At 36.4% G+C, this 25,375-nt stretch overlaps 1 protein-coding gene and 1 long non-coding RNA gene across 5 annotated transcripts in view; one reads left to right on the top strand and one right to left on the bottom strand.

The window, feature by feature from the left end:
* Positions 1–13,725, top strand: part of LOC149834150 (two-pore potassium channel 3-like) — a 39,886-nt gene extending 26,161 nt beyond the window's left edge. For 2 of the 4 annotated variants that reach the window (XM_090011250.1, XM_090011247.1), the window contains exon 2: positions 13,242–13,725. In XM_090011250.1, the coding sequence (XP_089867376.1) occupies positions 13,242–13,389 (148 nt within the window). In that variant the 3' untranslated portion in view covers positions 13,390–13,725. Of the gene's footprint in view, positions 1–10,015; positions 10,380–13,241 lie in introns of those variants that run through there. The other 2 variants (XM_090011248.1, XM_090011249.1) reach the window with 2 other exon arrangements.
* Positions 13,726–20,086: 6,361 nt separating this feature from the next.
* On the bottom strand, positions 20,087–24,057 carry LOC149834149 (uncharacterized). Its single transcript, XR_016432511.1, has 2 exons — positions 23,659–24,057; positions 20,087–20,372 (listed from the first exon to the last, which is right to left on the bottom strand). It is a non-coding gene; the product is annotated as an uncharacterized LOC149834149 (long non-coding RNA).
* Between the last annotated feature and the right edge of the window lie 1,318 nt (positions 24,058–25,375).

The following is a 25,375-nucleotide window of genomic DNA, read 5'->3' as shown; positions in this document are numbered from 1 at the left end:
AATTGGTTTTTGATAAGAATATGAAATTATTTAAAAATGAAAAAGACATCGGATTTGAACCTAAGGAAGTACACCCAAAGTATACCTAGTATAATCATAAAAAAAATATCATTAAAGGTTTTTTAGAAATGTTGAGAATAGGTGGTTCTTTGTTTAAGTTCTTTTATATTAGAGGTCTTTTGAAATTTTGTCCTAATAAGGACTTAGATGTAATTTCTCTTTTTGCCTCTCTCTATTTAATATAGAGAGAAGCCCTAATCAATTATGTCAACATGTTTTCTATTGTGCAGCCGTCTCTCTCTCTCTCTCTCTACACACACATAGGTGGCTGTACATCCCATCTTCTTCTACATGGTATCAAAGCCCTCGATCTCGGGAACGTGATCAAGGACTGATCTTCATCAACGAGGAGCAATAACCCTACGACTTCTTAAAATCAGGTTTGGTGGTGTTTGATTTGGGAAGATCTGATAACAGATCTGGGATGTTACCTAGATCTGTCGTCAGATCTAAGGAGAAGATCTAGATCTGTTCTCCTCATCTGGATCTCCTGCCGCGACCTTGTGTTGCTGAGTCCTGTTCCTGCCATGACGTGAGATTTTTTTCTTGGGTTCGTGAGTTGTCGAGGTGTGTTCCTGTTGTTTGGGAGCAGCATAAATCCTCATTTCCTGTGTTGCCGTGATTGCTGAAGTTCTCTCCTGTGCTGATTGCGTGCGATCATAATTTTGCTGAGTCCTTTCCTGTGCTGATTGCGTGTGATCAGAATTCTGCCGTGAATACAAATTTATTTTCTGTGCTGATTGCTTGTGATCGAAATATAATTGATTTGTCTAACTGTGCCCTGAAGACTTACTGGATGTCGTGCCTTATATGTTGGAGAACAGCAGGTGTAGTGAATATTTGTTTTGCGACTGCATTCTATCATTGGTCGTGATGTGTTTGGGCGCAACAATGTTCGTGATTCCTGAACTTTAGTTGTTTTTAGTGGGTTGGTTTATTTCAGAATATGGTTTTCAGCAGTCGTGATTCCCTGTTGTGTCGAGTTTTTTTTGGAAAGAAGCATGGTAGCTTAAGTTACCCTTCTGTCGTGGAAAATAGCAGGTGTGATTTCCTGCTGTGTTGAATTTTGTTTTGTGTGTGGGCTGCTGGTTTTTGTGGAAACAGCAGGTGTGATTTCCTGCTGAGTTGAAAATTCCTCTTGAACACTTGCTGTTCAAGTGAGGTAATTTTTTTTTAATTTGGATCACATCTTCAGTATGGCTGAAACTTCGAAATGTGATTCCAAAATGGAACATATTGGGGAGTATAAGGCTTTTGCCAACCCCTTCTCGTATGGCTCTTCCGTAAGGTTGAATGAAACCAACTATGCCAGGTGGTCCAGAACTTTTATGATGTCGGTATCTGGACATCGTCGAAAACATATTTTGTTAAAAGGCGAACCCATTGAGAAATTGGGAAAATATGTTACTTGGAACATATTGGGGAGTATAAGGCTTTTGCCAACCCCTTCTCGTATGGCTCTTCCGTAAGGTTGAATGAAACCAACTATGCCAGGTGGTCCAGAACTTTTATGATGTCGGTATCTGGACATCGTCGAAAACATATTTTGTTAAAAGGCGAACCCATTGAGAAATTGGAAAAATATGTTACTTGGGATGAAGATAATGACATAGTTATGTCATGGATCATGAATAGTGTCGAACCCCATATTGCAGATGGATTGATCTACTATAATACAACCAAACTGATGTGGGACAATCTTCGTGATACATACTCACAAGAAACGAATGTGAGTCGTATCCTGCAAGTCGAACAGGAAATATATAATTTGTAACAGGGAGATCAGACCTTGGCCCAGTACTATGCCTCTGTCAAAGCTGCGCTTGAAAGACTTAATGCTCACAGGCCTCTTTGTTGCTCGAAGCAAAAGGATTATCAAGAACAAACCATGGTTGCTCGTTTTCTTACAGGTCTTTCTTCAAATTTTTCTGTTGCAAAAGTTTAAATGTTGACTGGATCAAATGTTCCCACTCTTGCTGATGCTTACAATCGTCTGAGTAGACTTGCGATTTCTCTGCCACTATCTCAACCTGTGACTCAGTCATCTGCTCTTGTTGTCCCATCTAGTTATGGGCGTGGAAATATTCAGAATATCAGAGGACGAGGACGTGGACGTGGTATGGGAGGTAGAGGAAAGCTTCAATGTACATTCTGTGGAAAATCTGGACATTTAGAAGATCGTTGCTGGGATAAGCATGGTCGGCCAACCTCTTCTTCATCAAAGTCATATACTCTAAAAGCAAATGTTACTACTATCGAGGCAACAAATGTACAAGAGAATATCGCTGAAAATGAAAGTAGTATCACCCTTAGTCATGCGGAATATGATGAGTTGATAGCTCTTCGACCTTTGAGTTCCACCCCTCCTGTAGCTGGTGTTGCCTATTCAACCGGAAATCATCTTCATCCGACTGATAGTAAGTGGGTTATTGACTCTGGTGCATCCAGACATTTGTATGGAAATTCATGTGTTTTTTCAGATCTAAAGGATATTAAGGCTCAGCTTGGAGTGTCATTAGCCGATGGGAGCTCCTCTCCGGTTGTTGGTCAGGGAAATATTTCTATATCCTCTTCATTACAGTTGAAAAATGCTCTTCATGCTCCAAACTTTCCTCAAAGTTTACTCTCTGTTAGTTGCCTTATAAAAGAACAAAACTGTAGAGTAATATTTGATCCAATGGATTGTCATTTTCAGGATTTGCTGACGGGGAAGAAGATTGGTGGAGGCTATGAAGAAAATGGAATTTACTACCTATATCATCCAATGGGTACTGTTCATGCTGCAGTGGAACATTCATTCAGTCCTGTTCAGTGGCATTGTCGTCTTGGTCATCCTTCATTGTCAAAGCTTCGGTCGGTCTTTCCTCAGATTCCTTCCACCATATCATTTTAGTGTGAAGCTTGTCAGTTGGGCAAGCATCATCGAAGTTCGTTCCCTTCGAGTCAGAGTCAGTCTGGTAATAAAATTTTTGAACTTCTTCATGCAGATGTATGGGGTCCTAGTAAGATTCCTACTAGGACTCAGTGTCGTTATTATCTTGTTATTGTTGATGATTTCTCTAAGTTATCATGGGTATTTTTAATAAAAGAACGATCTGAAGTTCCAAGTATTATCAAATCCCTAATTCTTGAAATAAAAACTCAGTTTGAATCTATTGTCAAGATTGTTCGCACTGATAATGCTCTCGAGTTTAAATCAAAAGGTCTGTTACAATTTTACCAAGATCATGGCATCCAACCCCAAACTTCCTGTGCCTATTCATCTCAACAAAATGGGGTGGCTGAGCGAAAACATCGGCACCTCCTTGATGTTGCCAGGACCATTATGATTCAATCCAATGTTCCTGCGTTATACTGGGGTGATGCGATTACCACTGCTTGCTATCTGATCAACCGCATGCCTTCGTCTTCTGTGGGTGATCAAATTCCATTACATATCCTAAAACCTAATGCCTCACTTTTTTCTTTCTCACCAAAAATATTTGGATGTGTTTGTTTTGTACACAAACTTGGCCCTGGCCGTGATAAATTAGCCGCTCAAGCTACAAAATGCATATTTATCGGTTATCCAAAAAATCAAAAGGGCTATCGATGTTATGATCCTATTTCTCGTCGAGAGTATGTCAGTGCATATGTATCTTTCCTGGAATCCTCTCCATATTACTCTAGTTCCGGTTCTCCGCTGCAGGTTGATCCAGCTGAGTCTTTTCCATTACCTATACCTCCTTTTCCTTTGGAATCTGTGCCCTCATTACCGAACCAAACTTCATCCTCTTCCAGATTTAATAATCCTCCATTGGTATATGTGCGTAGAGCTCCACTTCCGCAAGAGCCTTCATCTTCTTCTTCTCTTGAGGTAAGTTCTACTGACAATAGTGATCTTCAGGATGATGATAACAGGCCTATTGCTCTACGAAAGGGGACAAGACAATGTACCTTATATCCCATATCTCATTTTGTCTCCCATACCAGAATTGGACATCAGATGAAGTCTTTTATTTCAGCCTTATCTGCTGAAACTATTCCTCTGAACTATCAACTGGCAGAACTTGATAATCGCTGGAAGCTGGCTATGCAAGAAGAAATGACAACTTTAGTATCTCAGCATACTTGGGATCTAGTTGATTCCCCAACAGATGCTGACATTGTTGGATGTAAATGGGTATATACAATAAAGTACAAATCTGATGGTTCTATTGAAAGGTACAAGGCCAGATTAGTCGCGAAAGGGTATACTCAGACTTATGGAATTGACTTCTTTGAAACTTTTTCTCCTGTTGCACGGATGGGTACCATCCGTCTTGTTCTCTTAGTAGTTGTTCAGCATGGTTGAAGCTTGTGCCAATTAGATGTGAAAAATGCATTTCTATATGGGGATCTATCTGAGACCGTTTACATGCAACAACCTCCAGGATTCGAGGTTGAGGGGGAGTGTCAGAAGGTGTGTAGATTGAGAAAGGCTATTTATGGCTTGAAACAAAGTCCTCGTGCATGGTTTCAAAAGTTGTTTGGAGTGATGTCAAGCTTTGGCTTTAATAGATCAGCAGCAGATCATACACTTTTTATAAAGAACTCTAGCTCTGGCATAGTTGTTATGGTGGTATATGTGGATGACATCATTCTTACAGGAGATGATGTGAAAGCTATTGAAGCCACAAAGGCTCATCTTCAAAAACACTTTGTTACAAAAGACCTTGGTTCACTCAGGTATTTTCTGGGTATAGAAGTTGCTAGGAGCCGTGAAGAGATGGTTTTGTCTCAACGGAAGTATGTTCTTGACTTATTAAAGGAAACAGGCATGTTGGGAGCTAAACCAGCAAATATTCCCATGGACCATAAAGTTCAGTTGTTTGAAGAAGGGTCAAAACCAATTGATAGCAAAAGCTATCGCTCCTTAGTAGGGAAGTTATTATATGTAACTGTGACCAGGCCGGATATTGCTTTAGCAGTAAGCAAAGTTAGCCAGTTTATGGACAAACCAACTGAGGTACACTGGAATGCAACCATAATGATTCTCAGATATCTAAAATCATCCCCTGGAAAAGGGTTATTGTTCAGGAAAGGTGGAACTCTGGAGATAGTAGACTATTCTGATGCTGACTATGCTGGATCTGTAGTAGATAAAAAGTCTACCACAGGATTCTGTGTGTTTTTGGGAGACAACTTGATTTCATGGAGAAGTAAGAAACAAAATGTGGTTTCCAAGTCGAGTGCAGAATCAGAATATCGCGCTATGGCCCAAACAACTGCTGAATTGATGTGGGTTCGCACTGTTCTTCATGATCTCCAGGTGAAGGTTCCCTCTCCAATGACCATGATGTGCGATAACAAAGCGGCAACATATATAGCAAACAATCCTGTCTTTCATGAGAGAACAAAACACATTGAGGTTGATTGCCACTATGTAAGAGATATGATTCAAGCTGGTCATATCACTACCAAATACCTAAAGTCGGAAGACCAAGTTGCAAATATGTTTACAAAGCCTCTTGCTAGGCCAAATTTTTCAAAATGTTGTGACAAGCTAAGCATGATTGATATCTATGCTCCAGCTTGAGGGAGAGTGTTGAGAATAAGTGGTTCTTTGTTTAAGTTCTTTTATATTAGAGGTCTTTTGAAATTTTGTCCTAATAAGGACTTAGATGTAATTTCTCTTTTTGCCTCTCTCTATTTAATATAGAGAGAAGCCCTAATCAATTATGTTAACGTGTTTTCTATTGTGCAACTGTCTCTCTCTCTCTCTCTCTACACACACAGGTGGCTGTACATCCCATCTTCTTCTACAAGAAACAAATTTACTATTATGAAAAAGATAAGAATGCATTTTTCTAAGAATACAATCGTTGCAAGTAAATTCCTTTTCATTACAATTTTTTTTCAAGAATGAAAAGAGATACAATTTAATGGCACTTGAATGACCAAGTGTTTTGTGACAAGTGATAACATCCTTAGATTGAACATGATTACAAAAGATTTGAAAGGTAAAGACAAAAAATTTATATAGTAGATGTCCCCTCTTGTATGGCCTTGCCCAATCTGCTTCCCGGATTAGAGATCCTGCACAAAGCAATCCGTGGGTGAAAAAGATATTCTACAACTATGATAAAATATTTAAGAAACCAAAAAAATGTTTAAGTTAAATTTTGAAATAATTCTAATTTTTGAAAAAAAATCATTTGATTTGCTCAATTTTTTTTTGAGATTTCCTATTTCTTTAACATCTAAGGATGTACTATCAGTGGTAGAAACAAAGGATTTAAAAGAGTTGGTGCTTTATTCAGATAGAAGAGAGGTATTTTGAGTTATATGAAAAGAAGCACCCAAGTCAAGTATCCAAGAAGATATATCGGGAGGTGATGAGACCACGACAACGAAAGTGGATGTGATAGAAGAGTTGTTATCCATAAATTATTGGAGAGCTTTCATAAGTTGATGATAGATTCTTTAATGTGTTTGTCCCTCTTTAATTCTTCATTTGCTTTGAATGACTTCTCTCCAACAGAAGCCACTTTCTTTTTAAGTTTGGGACAATCAGGTTTGATATGTCCCGTCTCATTGCAAAAGTGACATAATTTTTCTCCTTCCACCATAGTTATTCCTCCCAAAGTGAGGAAGCTTATATGCCTTTATGTTATTCCCTGATCTAGAAACCGCATGTAGTCTATCAACTTCCTTGTTCATTGAAAGTCGAGTCTCTTCTTGGCAAAGTTCGGCAAGTGCTTCATTAAGAGGAGAAAAAGTTCTATGAAGTAAAGATCCTTTTACTTGCTCAAATTAAGGATAGAGGCCGTGAAGAAATTAAAAGAATTGTTCTTTCTCTATTTGACATTGCCTCATCTCAATAGCCCCTCCTTTCCATTGAGGTTCAAGAAGAACAAGTTCATCCCACAATGAGGATAAGGTACCAAAGTAATCACAAATAGACACATCACCTTGCTTTGTAGACCTTACTTTTTCTTGCAAGAAGAAATGCCTAGCAAGGTCTTTTTGTGTATACATACCTTTCATAAAAATCCAAGTTTCATTGACTTTTCTAAATTTTGCAAGTTTAATGCAAATTTTTAGCTCAACGTTGCTCATGAACCATGTCAATATCAATCCTCCATTTTGGATTAATATTCTTGGATTGTCTTTTCCTTCTCTTCTTCATTAAGAGCTCTCTCTTGACCTCCTTTCTTTTTAGTGAGCTTTAATTGTGGCTCGGGAATCATGCCACTCACATAGCCCCAAAGTTTCTTTTCTTTGAGGTTGTTCTTCATAACAAACGCCTACATCATATAGTTGGTTCCATTTAATTTGAATGAAAGATTGATCTTTTCATCTTTGTCGGCCATGACGAGAAAAAGAGAGAAGAGAGATGAAGAAGAGAGATTTGCTTGAGTACAACCTTTACAAGCACTTCAAACAATAAGGTTGAAGGGTGTAAGCACCTAGTTGTTCTGAAACCAAATGTACGAGTACAAACTACAAAGAGTGCACAAACATAAATGCCTCAAATGGGCAAAATACAATAAACCACAAAGGCTAGCACAAATAACTCACAGAGTATTAGAGAAGAGAACACAAAATGTAAAAAATATTTTATATTGAAAATGCTTGAGACAAGCATGCCAAAGAGAGGCAAAAGGCCTTTACAAGTCTCTAAGAGCCGTTGGGGTGCTCCAACGACTTTAATTGTAGCCGTTGGGAACCCCCCAACGGCTCCAAGGGCCATTTACAAGAATACCCTTTCACAAATGTGAAAAGGCCAAAATACAAAATTAACAAAAAACATATATATATAAATAAAAGTATAATGCTGCCCCTAATGGACAGCTCCTGTTACATAATAAGGAAATGACAAAAATGCCCCTATAGGACATTACTAATTACAAAGCATGTAAGCATATAAATCTGTACATATACATAAACAATTCAATATATACATATATAAATATGTATATATTTTAATAATTTCTAGAGCAGGATATGATATGAGAATTGTTGTAAAAATTCCTGTCTCCTAATATAGGGTGTTATGGACAAGGAACCAGAGAAACTATCTAGAGAGATTTTATGAATACAGTGGCTTCACTAAAGCCCTCATTGGATGTGCTATGGAGGGATGTGATGTTAATTCTGGCTGCCTAAGTCCTAAACATATTCTTGAGCACATAATTTTTGCTATTCTCATAATTCCAGGAAATGAAAAGGATAAATGTATGCTTTTCCTCCCCCCTTCAAACATTGTTACATGTACACCTTATGGGTGGTTCGGGTCATATGGGTTGGATCTCCTGCATAAGGGTGTATGTCTACTTGAGTTGATGTAATGGGCTTGGGACTTCATTGTAATGGACATGGTGGTCTATACTAGTATTAGAGTCCTTATAGCTTCTAGAGGAAGCCACCTAGGTGTAGCTTGTGAGGAAAGTCTTCCTATGGGGCCATAAATTGCCATTCATGCTTGTATTTTGGATATCAATCATTAATAAAATTATTTGGGAAATTCTCCAAGAATTCATCTTGGCAGGCCTCTTTTACATCCAAATAGGAGAATTGGGCTTTTATAGCTAGGTATTTTGCCCTAGTTGTAGGAAAATAAACTTTACCTCATCTATTGCACACCGACCATCTACTCCAATCTTTTTATCCTAGCCATAGAACCGTTCACTAACCTGGATCCATTCACTGGTTCTCGCTGCTCTACTGATTTCTTAGATCGCGTTTTGAGGGATTTCTTGGAGAAATGGTAAATTAACATTTAGAGTATCAAAGCAGTTTAGATCCATTCTTGAGCAAAAATTAACACAATGGTGTTGTGATCCAGATCTAGTTGGTGATTGCAAGATCCAACCATTTCCAGCAAGATTATGGCATCTACAAGCTAGATTGGCCAAGATCATGGAGAATTCTACTGCATCATCAATGATTCAGATCAGATCGGATGGATTTTTGGTGGTAAAGGTCAGATTGGAGGTGAATTCCATCAGATCTAGCAACTACAAGATCGATCTGCATCAAGAATCCAGTGACCATTGAGTAGATGATTTTTCTTAGTGAAATTGAAGTAAATTTGTGATCAGACCTAAGATCGACCTAGATCATATCAAATTTTACCTTCTAAGATGTTGTTGATGAGGTTAGAAGCTATAGTGCTCTCAAAATTTGCACAAAATTGCAAGACAAATTAGATTTAGCCACGATCAAGTTCAGGCCTATCTGAAAATTTCTTTCAGAAAAGCGGTTTTTTCCAGTAAAGTTGTGTCAAGCTTTTCATGGGGTAAACAAAGTCACTTTGTACTCAATTTTGTTCTGGAGATTCTTCTGGGATGTGCTATCTGAAAATTTAGAACAAAAAAAATTGATTTTTTTATCATAATTAACTGAGATCTCGTCAGAGTTTGCAAATTCTTCCATTTTCCGGTGAGACGAAGTCTCCTGTTCAGTCATAGAATTTTACTCCTTTTCTATAGTTAGTTTGGGGTGTCAAAATAGTTTGGGTTGAACTCAATTTTTTTCTGGAATGTGCTTAAGATGTCTAGATGATCAAACTTTGAAATGTACAAATTAGAGCCCGAAAGTGGGAGATCTAACCAGATTCCCAAAAGTGCTTATTTTTCCACTAGAAACAAGGGAGCAGAAAATTGTTGTCTGATAATCTGATCATTTTGGGGGTTATATTAGCTCAATTTGACCCAAAATTTCTTTCAGAGATTGCTTATTTTATCTATTTGATCCTTCAAATTTGAAATGTGAAAAATTCATTTGTATGACCCGAGTTATCAGTTGATTAGTGCAGGGTGCTCAGAAAATTTCTTACAGAAAAATAGTATGTGCTCAGAAAATTTCTTACAGAAAAATAGTATCACAATCACAGAATTTTGCTGAACTTCACGAGCTCGCCTAGCTCAAACGGTGCCATATAAGTTCATAAAATTTTGGCAGGCATATAATTTCCAGTGTCTTCTTTCAGGTGCCATGAACCTCGCTTCAATTGGATTTGGTAACTGAGAGATATAACAATTTTTCCAAAGTCTGTTTTCAGCAACTGCGCCAAACTGCATTCTGTTTACACCAGACAGTTCAAGGGAGAGTGCGAGTTCGACCCCTTCCAAGTGTTGACAGACCTAAAATTCGATGTAAAGTTGGCTGATAGATCAAGGTAGAGTTCCAACATGGTGGATAGTTTGATACAGGGGGTGATTAAACTCGTGTGGAAGATAATGTTTGAGTTATCCATTATTCATATGAAATAGCTGAAATTTAGAGCTGTAAATTACAATAATGTAGTTGTAATATGTTGCAAATAGATTATAAATATCTGGATACTTTTTCCATCTTTCTTATCATGATTTTACTTGCAATCTTGGATGCAAGATCTCTCTCTCTCTCTCTCTCTCTCTCTAACCACTTACAATTTCCCTTATCAAATTCTCTCCTCTCCTCCCGATTGTTGACTACTCATCTATATTATATTACTTTGATGCCAAGGAACTTCTGCTTCAAATAAAGACTGGATCAAAACTATTATCCTCCCACTTCAACACCAACATCCCAACAAAGGTCTCTCTGACATCATCACAGGTGGTCCCCTGTCTTTCAGATGCCCTTCTGTGCCATTTCCTGTTTTCTACTTCAACAACAATGGTGTCACTAGATACAACGGAAACAGATCAGGTCATGCTGAACATGAGCGTTTTTGCTCATGCTGACATCGTGGCCGTCTGTTTGCATTTTGGATGAATGCCACGTGGTTTTGTTGACTTTTGAGCTTTTTAAAATGCAAATCGGATGGCCACGATGTCAACATGAGCAAAAACGCTCATGTTCTACATGACCTGATCTGCTTCTAGATACAACTCATCCAAATTTTCCTTCTCCTTTTCCTGCTTCATTTTCTTCCCCCTCTTGCTCATCCCTACACATACAAATATACAAATGCAAACCATGACCCTCCCCACCTTTGTCTACCTCTTTGTTGATATCATCACTAAAGACAACAAGCTGTAAAACTAGGGCATCACCTTCCTCTTATGCACACCCATCTCCTACTCAGGGGCTTTTAGCTTGATCTTGTCATTCTTCATATCCTACACATTTAGTTAATTGTCCATCTATGCCCTATGATCATTGCTTGACAGTGTGATTCTAGATATGTTGCCTTTGCTTGCATATGATTCCTGGTAGGTTGCCTGCTTTTGGAGAAGATGGCTTGTTGAGAAGGGGGTGAATAAATACATGGAGGTTGGAGTTTGGGGCTGATGGATCTAGGGTTGCACAACAAGTTGAGTTAGCTCGAGCTCGGCTCGGGCTTGACTTGTTTAAACCCGACTTGAACTCGTCCGAGTAAGTAAACGAGCCAAGCTTGATCAGGCATTCAAACTTGATTAAGCTTGATTAGCCCGATTAAGCTCGTCTAATTGTATCATATGTCGATTAATTTTAGAATATGGATTGTTTTTGTTGACTTTTGAACACAAAACTTTCTTTTAATCAAGTGGGTAATGTGAATTACTGTGTATGCATGAGGTCTTGGGTTCAAATCTCTTCCTTTATGCAATTGATTTTTTTTTAAAATATTAGTTAATGCGGCTCGAACTCAAACTCGAGCTGAGTTTGTACATAACTTTTCAAGCTCGGCTCAATTCGAGCTGAGCTTTTTGAACCTGGGCTCGGCTCAAGCCCAGGTCGTGTGCACCCCTAAATTGAGAGGGATGTATTTTACTCTATTATATGAAGGAAAAAATTATAATTTTCAATAAAATTTAGGATAAAAGCTATTATTTTGGAGAAATATAGCTTATATTGTTTTGTTAAGTGTGCTAATTTGGTTTACCATGCAAATGACTAGGTTCTGGAATAAACTAAAAATTGTTTTTGCAAATCACAGACAGGAATTAGATGCCTTTAAATGACCCTAAGGTAAATGGAAGATCCTGATTAGTACCACAGAGAGTTTACCAATTTGCCACTGTTGTGATACTCTAATCCAGTGGCATACATACTGAATAAATTCATATTTCGACTGTTTTTTACTTGCTAGCTTTCTTTCAAGTTTTAGCTTTTCTATTGATGCCATAGATATAGATCCCATTTTCATACTATTTCAAGAGAACTTGAATTACTGATCTACTTTTTCCTAATTCAAGGCTAATCTGAGTTTAGGGCTGTCAGCAGATCAGATCAGAATGCAGAGGAACTGATCTTTGTCTGACCATAATATCTCATTTTGGCTTGTTTTCATGGTTGGGATAGAATGCCTTTCAACATGATTCGATTTTGGTGATGAAATCTGTGTCATATCACTGGGTACATTTCATGATGGACGTCATGAGTTGGACAAATGTGGCTGGCACCTCATGCATGAATGTGATATTCGATCACCAACTAATAAGAGAGAGAGAGAGAGAGAGAGAGAGAGAGAGAGAGAGAGAGAGAGAGAGAGAGAGAGAGAGAGAGAGAGAGAGAGAGAGATGTTTGGTGGTTCTATAATTAATTATTGTTTGAAGTAGTGAATATTCCAGCTTTGGTTGGATTAAGCCGTGAACCTGAAGCTGATTATTTTTTTGACAAAAGCACCATGAGGGTTTACAATGTGAGATGCGATCCATACCATGTCTTAATTTGGATATTCAAACTATTTTTCCTGCTTGCCTTGCAGGTAAACAATTATCATTTTCCAAATGGCTTAGCATTTTACTTGTTTTACGAAGCATATTTCCGTGTAACTTTAATTATCTAATTAACACAATCTAGCAGCCAGGACGCACAATGCATGGGGCCAACCCATCTATGACCATTCTCTTGCAAGCCGTTGTTTTTTCTTTGGAGGAAGACCATTCAACTAGTCTTAAATTTACTTCTGTAATATTGATAAAGCTTTTGGTCCATTATGCCAAGGAATATACGAGTTTGTGTTACTGATGGTTTATATCCCAGCATGTAATGCAGGGCATCCTCTATTTTCTACACATTATACCTAGCATGTAATGCATAGGCCTTATTTGCTTAGAGTATATTTTCCACAAATTATTGTTCATGATGATATCGTATCCAAGATCGAAAATTTCAATCCAGTGCAATACTATATGCTGATTACTGATATATATATTTTTAATCCAGCATGGTTAACTGGCTCTAACTCGTGATGTAGTTTTTCTGGTTGTACCTAATTTACAATTTTTTTCTTTAAACTGCAGCAAGTCTGAGTATGTCATATACAAATTGAAAGAAATGGGGAAAATTGGAGAAAAAGATATTGTGCAGATCTGCAACCAGTTCAACCAGCTCGACACAGGTAACTGTGGCAAGATAACTCTCTCAGATCTCATGGAGAGTCATCACTGATCATCTTGCTTCTGTCCAATTAAAGAGGCACGGCCAGTATGCCATAGAGAAGAAAAGGCTGAACTGTAGTAAAATCCCCTTGTGCAGTGCGGCCGGCATGTGTATTCTTTCTATCTTCAATAGAGCAACATGAAGTGTTCTCAGAAGGGAAACAGTTTATAGTGAAAGGAGAGCACCACAGAGCCTTTGTTTTCTCATATTGATTCTTTTCCATGGAAAGAGCATGTAAAAAACAATAAAGCAATGGTAGCTTTATGTTGCATCTCAGTCCTCTATATTAAAAAGGAAGGTAATCTGTTAATATGTTAGTTAATGAAAGAAAACCAATTCCGCTTACTGTTGATTTTTCTCTCTTTGATTGGTCATTGCAGTGTCTCGGTACAATGAATTATTAAACAGAAATTGATCGTATTGGACGATAAAAATGATGTGTTTATATAAAACCCCCGTAATTTGTCAAAATCCGTCCAATGACCAAAACCGTAAATAGCCATCTTTGTTAGGACCTTTTTACCCTTGCATGTGCGAAACTCATAAAGTTCGTGCGATATATCACTTTGCTTGTCGAGTATCACAAATTCCCACTTAAAAGGAGTATGGGTAATTTGATGTGATTCCTTAAAAATGATACAATTTTTGATATTTGATATCTAAAATTATAAATATTCAACATCGTTAGGACACTTTTACCTTTCGCAACTATGAATTTAAGCATTTTTTGATAAAATTATACCGTTTAATACCTACTTAAATCCAGAATCACAAGATTTTTTATGTTAATTTAGACCTTATGAAATCACATAAATTTATTTGCGAAATCTTGATGAAACTGAAACCACAAAAATTGTAAATATCATACTCGTTGAATATGTTCAATACGCACTTAAATCCAAAATCATAAATTTTTTATGTGAATTTAGACCTAATGAATTCACATAAATTTATTTGCAAAATCTCAGTGAAACTGAAACCACCAAAATGACAAATATCATACTCTTTTGCGTATACGTTAATATTTTGCAAAAATATGTTTGTGAAACACTTACCACTAATTTCACCAATATCTTACTGTTCACATATATTGAATGCTCTCGGATGAAGTTATTTGTGAATCTCCAAATATCAAAATATTTATGAAATTGTGACAAATATGTGAAATTTTTTATTTATTGCAAATTTCTTGATTCATATATAAATCCATTGTGGATTTTTGCATATAACAACCCAAATAATCACGAATGTAAGCAAATAGGCTTTCAAATCATTTAAACATTCAAATAATTTGAAAACATATAAACAATGACATTATATACAAATTATTCAACATTGCTTTCAATTTAAGCATTCAAATAATTTAAAGTGCAAGAACAGTTATTTTAGTTTTACATTCAAATCATTTAAACATTAAATCAATGGCATTATATACAAATGAATGACAAACAAACAACTTTATATAAAAATTCATTCATAGAAACATTCAAAAAACATTATATAGAAATCAATGAGTAAGTCAACGAGTTATAATGTTGATTTTCGAATATATACAAAAAACAAAAAATAATCAAATAAATTTTTATGGTTGAGGATGTTGTGATTGCGATGATCGTAGTTTCTCGATGATCTTATTTGCATTCTCTATAAGGCCAGCTTGAGTATGTATCATATCCTCTTTAGAATGTACCATATTCTTCAACATGCCGATTTCTTTAAGTGCAAGAGCCAACTCTCTCTGATCCACTTATGCACTTTCTATGTTTCTCTCCAACTTTTTTCTTTTCTTGAAAGACCCTATTTTCTATTGAAGAACATACAACCTACCAAAGAAGAATACCGTGGGGGTAATCCTTCATGGTGTGAGATAGAAATTTGCTAACTGTACGAGGATGATTGGTTGGTTACTGAACAAACCCATATTGCCGAATGACTCGACTGACCAATTGGAGCTCAACTTTATTCATATTGTGCAACCAAATGTCTTTTATGGCAATGTCCTTTGCCTCCACAACCATATCGACATTCTCTTCTTTCAATGTGCCTTCATAAGGACACAAGTTTACTTATATTTCCTTTATAGTTAGTCATATAAAATGCATTTATTAAAAAAAATATGAAATATCAACCATAATACTTACATTTACCCTAGGCAGCCTACGAAGCAATGTAATGCAATCAACATGTGACATACGAGGACCCACCAATCTTCGATCCCGACCCTCTTCATTATATGACCGACTCCACATTGCTGCAAGTAGAAATTCATAAGCAATGTTACACATCTGGGGAATTTCAATGGATATGTGCTTCCATATCCAAACCTACATAACAATGATTAACAAAGATTAATACACAATATGTATCAAAACATAATATGTAAGTATAAGAATAACTATAAATAAAAAAGTTTAGATACAATGAACAAATAAATACCTCCAACAACATCAACATCTCGGTAAAGTTTTTTCTTTCACTCCTCGTGTTACTCAAACTTGCATATAGGTGTGCAAGTATGACTTCTCTCCATGCGTATTAATCAACGCGATCAAATTCTTCTAACAATTTGATGTATGATGTATGGACCGACTTTTTACCAGTGTCGATAAATAAGTATAAACCAAAGTGTAGCAAAAATGCTTTCACCATCTTGTCCACCCTACTACCGCTCTTTCCTCCAATATAAGGTAGTTTCGCCTTCATCCTCCTTGCCTTACTGGAGTCCACCAAAAATTATTATCAAGGGGCTGCACGTTGATGACCATTGGTTGGGGACCATAAAACCCCTAGTTTATGCAAAAAAGACCCTGGGGTGCGAAAAACCCTAGTTTTATACAATGAAGGTCACATTTAATGTTTGTTTGAAAATCAATTAATAAGAAGAAAATTTGCATTGTATTCATCTCTAATATTTGTGATGTATAAAAAATATGCAAATTTCTCAGAAAATATGCATATAAAGAGCATATTTACAATGACATGATTTACGAATTTAGTACCTAATTTGCAGACTTTATTTCTAAATATGAACTTCATAAAAAGAGAGGGTTAAAGGAGGTTCACATGGTCTCTAGCAACTTTAGTATAAAATATGTGATTTTATTTCATTATTTGTGAAGTTACGATTAAAGGAGGTTCACATAAATTATACTTGTCCGCTTTATGAAGACTGCAAAAAAATAAGTATAAACATATATTTAAGTGACCGTTAAAGAAAAAAAGAAAGGAAGTTCACATGGTTCCATGTGACCTTTGTATAAAATACTAGGTAGGATTAATGTTGGGTTGCAAGTTTATTTTTTTCGTAGATATATTTGGCTACGACGCTTACTTTGATTGGATGGCCTGTCATGTGACTGATGTTCCTCAACAAGATAACAGGTAATTAATTTGCTTAAGTTTATTAACTCAATATATACATATATATGTTATTGGATTAATTGTGGTATATTTGTCACACTGCACATGCGGTACTTGGATAGAAATATGAAACTTAGTTTCATGCAGGTACATGTTTATATGTTTTGTTTTGTGTTTTTTAGATGTAAGCTAGTTGGTCTTTTGCTAATATATTTCTTTTCAAGCGGATGCAACAGACTGCAGGAAGCATATGGTTAAATTCTATGAAAAAATAAAGAAAAAGAATGAAAATGAGGTTGCTCACAAAAAAAAGTCAAAATAGGAGGTAAAGAATAAGAAAGAACCGCAACAAGAAAAAACAAAACCACCACAAAAGGTCTAAAGGCCAAACAAAAGATAGAGGACAATGCACAAAAGAAAGCGAAGAAAGAGGTGCCAAAAGACCTTGATAAGGAAGTTGAGCTGTTAATAATTCTGGGGTGTAATTGTTGATTACTATTGTAAATTAATCAGATGTTTTGTAAAGTTTACACAATTGTAAAAATTGTTGATTACTAATGTTTTATAGTTTTTAGAATCTAAATTTAATACAATTATTAATTACTAAAGTTATGCATATGCAATCGAATTGTTCACACAATTTGGATGTTTTGTATATTATATTTATTAATGTAAATTGTAATGTATAGTTATGTTGTGGATGATAATAACAAAGTTATGCAAATATAAGTTATACTTCGCAATGAAGAAAATTTGCAGATATAATTCTCAAATAGAGGAAATTCACAAATACAAGTGATAGTTCACATGTAGATCTCATAATAACTTAAGTTGAAAAACTACCTCTACAAATACAAGAGTAAGTTCACAAATATATGATGCGAATGTACCAACCTCCACAAATCTTTTATGAGGATGAGGTCCGCATGTTTGCGTAACAAATTTGCAGATGTCATCCAATTATTAAGGTTTATATAACAGAGCATGCGAATGACATGAGGGCATTCACACACTTTCATGTGTGAACACACTCTGATATGCAAATGTTGTCTACTTGATTAGCTTAAGTCCTCATTTGCGAATATCCTGAGGTTCACACACTATAATGTATGAATGTTGTCCAATTGTCAAGGTTTATATAACAAAGATTGTGAACGACATGAGGATATTCACAAACCACTCAGTGCCAATGTCCTCAGTTTACACATTCACAATAATTGCTATATATACATTCACACATTCACAATATTCCAATCACATTTGAAAATTACACACAAGTTGTATATACATTCAAATTTACAATAATATTCACACATTCACCTTTGTATACATTCACATATTCACACATCCACTTTACATACAATCACATATTCACCTATAACACTACAATTAAACATTCACACATTCACCTTTAACAAGACTACATACAAACAAAAGTATTTCATGTTATACTATTAACTCAATTACAATTATTTACAACAAGTGTATACAAATTATATCAACTCACAACTGCGAGAAGTCCAACGATTATGACTTTTGTGGATGCTGCATATCCTGCCCTCTTGCTCTTTGCTCTTAAAGCTCCTTATTCTTATGAGTGAGTAGTGTTGTTTGAGTTCGTATAGTAACCTCTTTTGCTTCAAGCAGCTCATATATCATATGGTTTTCACCTCTTGCAAGAGTTAACTTTGCATATGCTCTACTTGCAGTCCTTTTGTATTTTAGACTCTTTGTCCCAAGTTTCTTATCTTTCTCAATGCCTCTCTTTGCGAAGGGACTGCTTGGCAACTGTTAGTTGTCAGCAATTGTGTTCTTCTAGTAAGCACGTACCATGTAATACAAGTTGATGTCATCATCGTTGTCATGCTAGTTTTCAAGTTCAAAGAAAAACATCTTGAGGTAATTGTGAGACCGATTATTCAAAAAGTTGAGACACTTCTACTAACTACGAGAGGATAATAAAGTTGTTGCTAAGCATACCTAAACGGATGGACCATTTGACATGCAATTTCATTTATGTTATGTAATCAAATGTCTTTTCTCGAGAGGTTCATGGCTTCGACAACCACATCCACCTCCTCGTCTTCGTCTTCATAAGGGCACCACGATACTTATAGTATGAAGTTTCATTCATGTTTAGAATCCTATATTAAAAACATAACAAATACTTTTAAGTATACTTACATGTGCTTTGGTTAGTTTGCACAACTTTGTAGTGTAAAAGGCCCTTCCTAATTGAGTACCCAATCCTCTTCCATCATTCCCCTCCCCATCTTTGTTGCATGACCTACCCCACATTATAATACGTGGAAATTGAAGAACAGGAAGATTTTGTATATGTGGGGGATATCTGCAAATTGTTGGACATTTCAAAAAGCAAACTATTTTGCAAGGACAATACAGTCATTTCACTTTTTTAATGCTCAGACAAAGAACCCGTTGTTCACTGAGTTCATTGGCATAAAATAGATTTTCTGCCAGCAGAAAATCCCTCCTTTTAATTTTCTGGTTAGAACAGGTTGGGCTCAGTCAGACATCGGATCTGAATCTGACACTCTTTTGTCAATGTGCATCTTAAAATTGGTTCCGAGCTGGACCAGATTCAGATTTGCATAATGGTACTTATATTCAAAATACAGATCTAACCTCATAGAATTGATATAAATCCTCTATTTAGTAAGGATCAGCTTTTGGATCGCCAGAATTTGATGTTTCTACGTATTGTTAACGGCGCATCAAATTTTCTTACTCAAAAAACCATACTTACCCAAGCGTCGATTCCTACTAAAATGAACCATGTTGAATAGATGAGGTTAGATTGAATTAAAACAACTTGCACTACAATCAATTGTAGCAAATATATATCCTTCTCTAATACTAAACACATCTCAGCGGAGCATTAGAGTCGTTGGATTAAATTTTAGATAAAGGCTGATGGATTAATGGCTTTTTCTGTTTCCACTTTTTCCCTGATAGAAGCTGGCTCAAGCCAAATGTTCCTAATATGATGGAGATACAAGGTTACGGTTTGGACATTGAGTTTCACGTTTCTAACATCATACAAAAACAGGCAAACTATCTGAAGTTTGACATCTGACAAAATGGAACAAGTTTACATAAAGTTTCATTGTGGTACCTGCTTTATGCTTCAATAATCATGTAACTACAAAGTACATACTAACAGTATGTCATGAACCTACTAACCATGTCCTTCCTGACCATGACAGTGTTTCAGGAAATAAAAGCAAAGGTGAAAAATTACCTCTCCTGAAAGCAGTCAGCAGTTCATTCAAGTATGGTAGGCAAGGTGATTGAAACAATCAGGAGAACACAAAAGGAACAATTTAAAAAAAAAAGCATGTTTTAATCATAAACTATAAAAGAATCAAAAGGACGGACAGATATCTTATGGTACTTCCACTCGTCACCCTCTATATTTCAAAAGTACCCACAATAATGGAAGTAACTTTTACTATCGTACAGTATAAAAGTGCTCCGGACCAATGGCTTCATTCCCACTTTGATGATGTTTCCCCCTTAATACATTTCCATATTAGAAAGAATTACATAATTCTTTCATAAATGCAATATGTGAGCAATCTTCATAGGAACCGTCTATCTCACCTTCAATCCTACAATTTGATGACAAAAAGAAAACAATCATCATAAATGCAAAGAAAACAGTCTGTGATGTATGATTCACGTGTAGGAAATTCCTTATTTAAAACTTACAGATCAATCATCTCACTTAGCATTCGGTATGAATGACACATACTAATAACAATGCAATATCAACTAAAACCCTTGATGTGCATCATAATGACATGAAAAATGCAGCTAATTTCAACTATGACAGAGTCGATAAATGTGCATTGTTTCAGCGTTTGCTACTTATATATAGGGAGCAGACTGGTAATATGGTGTGTAGAGTCCAACAGAACTGCCAGCAACCCCCATAACTGATCAAGCTTATCAATCATTAACAGCCAAAAATCAAGCAACGACAAGGAAAAGTTAAGGACTTCCTAGAAGTTTAAACAAACAAATGCGACAACCAAAATCTGGATGCAGTTATAAGGTGTGGTTCCTGATATATAATTAGGTTGCCAATTAGCTCACCCCGAAAATTACTTGTACAAAAAGTCGGCAGGAATTGCTTAATTATTTTCTCAATATGATACACCATTGCAAACTTAAGTTGCAGCAACACTAGGACATCTTTGAAGGAGCAAGATTAAATAGAGAGGACAGGCATAGTGCATACTAGCCTGCTGGAGAAGACAGACCGAGTCACAAAGGAGTATGTGTAGATACCATGAGAGGAAACAAGGTTGGATACCATCATCATATTAATGTCATAGGGAAAAGTTTGCATGGAAACATATATAATAGGAACTTGTTAACAAGGTGATGATATCAACATCATAACAAGCAAAATTTCATCTACATAGCAGAATTGCATAGATTGACTCAACAACTGGGAGTCTGTGACATTCAAAAGAAGATCAATACATGCAATCAGAATATGCAGAAAGTGACATGAAAGAGAAGCGACAGTTTTGAAAACAAGTCAAAGCCAAGGTGTTAGGATGTTGCACACCTTTAGCATGCTGAATTACAGTAGAATATGTTACGCTAGTTTACACACAAAACACCACGATATCAGGCAGATAGACAATATGTGGAAAGTTACATGATTGAGTGAATAAAGTAAATCAGACAGAAATGCAAGCAAGAATAACTTGTTAAAAGATATAAAAAGCAAAACTTTTAGAAATAATGCAATCATTGGTTTAAATATCAATTTTGTATCATGCCAGTGCAAATATTTTCTTTTATTGAATCCAAGGAAATTCTCTTCAAGACTTACACACAGCCTTTTGCAGCCATTAAGGTTAACTTTCCAACTCGAATTGCTCTTGCTTGATCAAATTAAATTCTATTAGCATACAAGTCTGCAAATGGAATGGGTATGCAATCCAACGACCAGCTCTCTTCAGTCACCGTCGATGCCAGCTCTCTTCAGTCCTCATCCGATTATAATTCGATATGGTTTTGGCTAGCCAAATCCAACTAAACGGATCCAGATTTGATCAGATATTGGATAAAATCCGATCCATTGACATCCTTATTAGGAATGCCAAAACGCCCGAGTCCAAAACTCCTGTGGGATAGAGAAAATTGGGACCTCGATATAGGAAACTACATACTAAGATATTGTAAAAACCTAATAGGAACTCCAAGAATATTGAGAAACTGCCAAATATATAGCAATTAGTAGTTCCTACTTCCGAATAATTGAGCCACTATGATAACTTCCCTAGAAAGGAGAAACTAAATTTACATGAACCCACAGCAATCAGAACAGTTTTATAATGTGCCAAAATTAAATAAAATCCCTAAAGGTGATGAAATCTTAAAGTGCAGCAAGGACCATCCACTTCTTATTAGTCACTTTGATGACTCTTTCCAAATAAAAAGTTCATCTATGGATATTAACAAACAATTAAAAAGAGAACACTAGATAGGTTGACATTATTCATAGGCCCGAGAAAATAATGAGGCAGCCTTTAGATGGATTAAAAACATAGACCAAAGAATGAGGCACATGCGTCATCTAGATATAGTTAGACTCGTTAGCATCAAATGAATGTTACATAATTTTCTCTCAACATTGATCCTCAATCTGAAAAAGAAGCAGCTTCATGGTCTGTCACAGTCCCTCAAGATATCATATCTCGACCAATCATGAGGGCAGCAAGGTAGAATGTGCCAACTATTGCATGAGTTTGTCAACTAGTTCCTGGAAATGCTGGCCCAAACAAAAAAAAATTGATTCCTTCTGGTTAACAGACAAGAAGAATAAGACTGTGCTAAATAGCAAAGAAATCAGCGAATATAGGCCTGCATTCTTTGCAGGCATTAAACCTTAAGATCAGAGGAACGTGGCATTTCTCAGATAGCCTAAGTTTTATAGGGGTTTTCAACCTCCATTCCAGTTGATAATAAGCCTGACTTTTTTTTTCGACAAACATGAAGAAGAAGTGATGTTCTTAATGACCAACAAGGATCACACTTTCATTGCTTAAAAAATTCTGTCTGAAGATGGCCAACACGGTCTTCACATTCCCAAGATTTTCAGTCTGAGATGCACACCTTTAATTATTTCATCCTGACATATGGGCAATTTATGCTATGTTCCACTAATATTAGCCTAAGAAATTTTGAAACCAAATGGAATTTTAGAAGATGCTGCAAAGGGTCCAAAAGTCCACCTTTAAATGATGTTGGGTTACCTTTAGGAGAGAGGTTTGACCGACAAGTTTTGCGTCACATTACTCAAAAGACAGACGCCAAGCTAATTCTGCAAAAATTACCCAGCATTTCAGCAGAAGAATGCGTAGGTCTGAAGGCATCACTAGTATAAGCCTCAGTAAATGTTTTTTCTGATGCACATTTTCTGTCTGAATTTCTGGTTCAATAATTCATTCCTTGTAAGAATCAGTTCCGCGGTTCGGGTTTCATTCCGAGGAGTTGTTCAAGCTCGACAGTCACAATAATTTGCCTTTCTACAAACTCTGCATTATGCTATTTATCGCATTGCGACACCCAGAACGCGAAAAGAACATGCCAATCTCAATGTACACAAGAAACCCTAGTGAAGAAGAATGCACTAAAGCAGACAATGCAACAACAGAACAATATGATTGCCTCCAACAACCATTCTGAACATGTTCCACATTCAACTCAGTTCTTAGCTTCTACAACACAAGAATAAACCCAAAAAAAGTACCGAAATCCAAAAACTCAACAACAAACACAAGGGGCAAAAAGAGGTACAGAGTTCCAAATGCAGAAAACGAAAGCCCTAAGAAAGGAAAAGAAAATACGAAGTTCCAAGGCTCCAATCAACCTCACCATCATCATCAACGCCCAGTTTTTCCTCCAAGCGTCCCTTCCATAGACAGAAGCAGCAGTAGACGAGGCAAAGGAGCGACGACCGATGCCGGCGGCCGAGAGCCAGAGACGATGCCATTGTCGCTACCTCGAAAACCCCAGTTTTTCCCTCACTATTCGCTCGTTCTGACCACATTCAACAAGAAGAAGAAGTAGAAGGGAGCTTATAGGGATTTTAATTTCTCCCCATAATGGTGGATGGTGTATCATCCCCATTTACAGGAACAACGCAGTCTGATAATCTCTTCGGAGCACGACCAAACGTTCAGCAAAATGTTGTATTTTTGGGTTTGTAACGGCAGGGGCAGCGTGAGAAATGCTCCCCCCACCCTCTCTCTCTCTAAAAAACGAACCCTTTTTGTTTTCCGTTTAGGTTTACCATTTGGGTACTGCACCAAACACCAACGAACAGCTCAGACTTATACTTTGTACTTCAAAATGTGTACTTCATTTATTTTTTGGTTAACCAAAAGCATGCCTTTCTTATTTTCAGTCAAATTGGCAAATTTGTCTTAAAAGGACGATATATATATATATATATATATATATATATATATATATATAGGGAAATAAAAACTTCCCCAATGAAAAACCCTTTCAAAACCTCCACAATGGAGGTTTTATTGAAATTTTGTTATTTTTTTAAAAAATTTTACCGTACATATGTGATTTATATGTTTATTTTTATAAGAATCAATTCTTGGAGCATTTGATTCCCATGCATGGCTAGGTTTTTATAAGTTTCAAAATCACCGGTGTACAATTTTTACAAATTTTTGAGGCTCCAAAATACCATTGTTTTATTTAAAATTCATGATCCAAGTGTCAATTTATAGTAAATCAATCTTGCTGAAATTTTGAAATAAACACCAAAAAATTCTATTGAAAAGGTTTGAGAGGTTTTTCATTGGAGAGGTTTTCATTCCCCACCCCCCCACCAACACATATATATATATATATATATATATATATATATATATATATATATATATATATTTATTGGGCAGGTCAAATCGCAAAGATTGTGTTGGAGTGCCATGCCATCATTTTTTATGTTAGTTTCTCTTCTGCCCATGAAAATTGTTAAGCGATCTTTAGATATTTTTTATGTTGCGGGGTGAATGACAATAAGAGGATTCATTTGGTTAGTTAGGATTTGGTAACTCAACCGATCCATCAAGACGAGTTGAGGGTTACAAATATTGGGAATATGAATATTGTGCTGCTGTGTCGACGGTTCAGGGATTTTTTTTTTTTAAATTTACATGGAGAAACTGCCCCTAGAAACAGAGACCTAGCCGCACTGGCTATGGTCACTGTCTTGCTAGTGCAAAAGTCAGTGGGCTTGCCCCTTTTCTCAAGAGAGTCGCCACATTTTGGCTTGCGCAAAGGGTGACACCCATGAGATTTGAACCTAAACCGCCTACCTGGCGGCTTAGGCCCCATCCCAGTATGCCAAAGCATTGGCTTTGGGATCTGTTAAATGAATGTGATCAATCGGTTTGGATGATTTTTTTTGAGAGACAGTGTGGGCAATCCACCAGTGGGGCCGCAAATGTATGATCTACACCTCCCTTAAGAGATTTGAAATGAAATATTTTTCTTTCCCTAAAAAAAAGGAGGGTCAAACTAGTGTAGTTTAACCATTAAATATGGTTAAAGAGCAAATAATTACCAA

Source organism: Nuphar pumila, chromosome 6 (genome assembly GCF_984573655.1).
Source record: "Nuphar pumila chromosome 6, dmNupPumi1.hap1.1, whole genome shotgun sequence".
NCBI lineage: Eukaryota > Viridiplantae > Streptophyta > Magnoliopsida > Nymphaeales > Nymphaeaceae > Nuphar > Nuphar pumila.
This window is presented reverse-complemented; position numbering and strand designations above follow the sequence as displayed.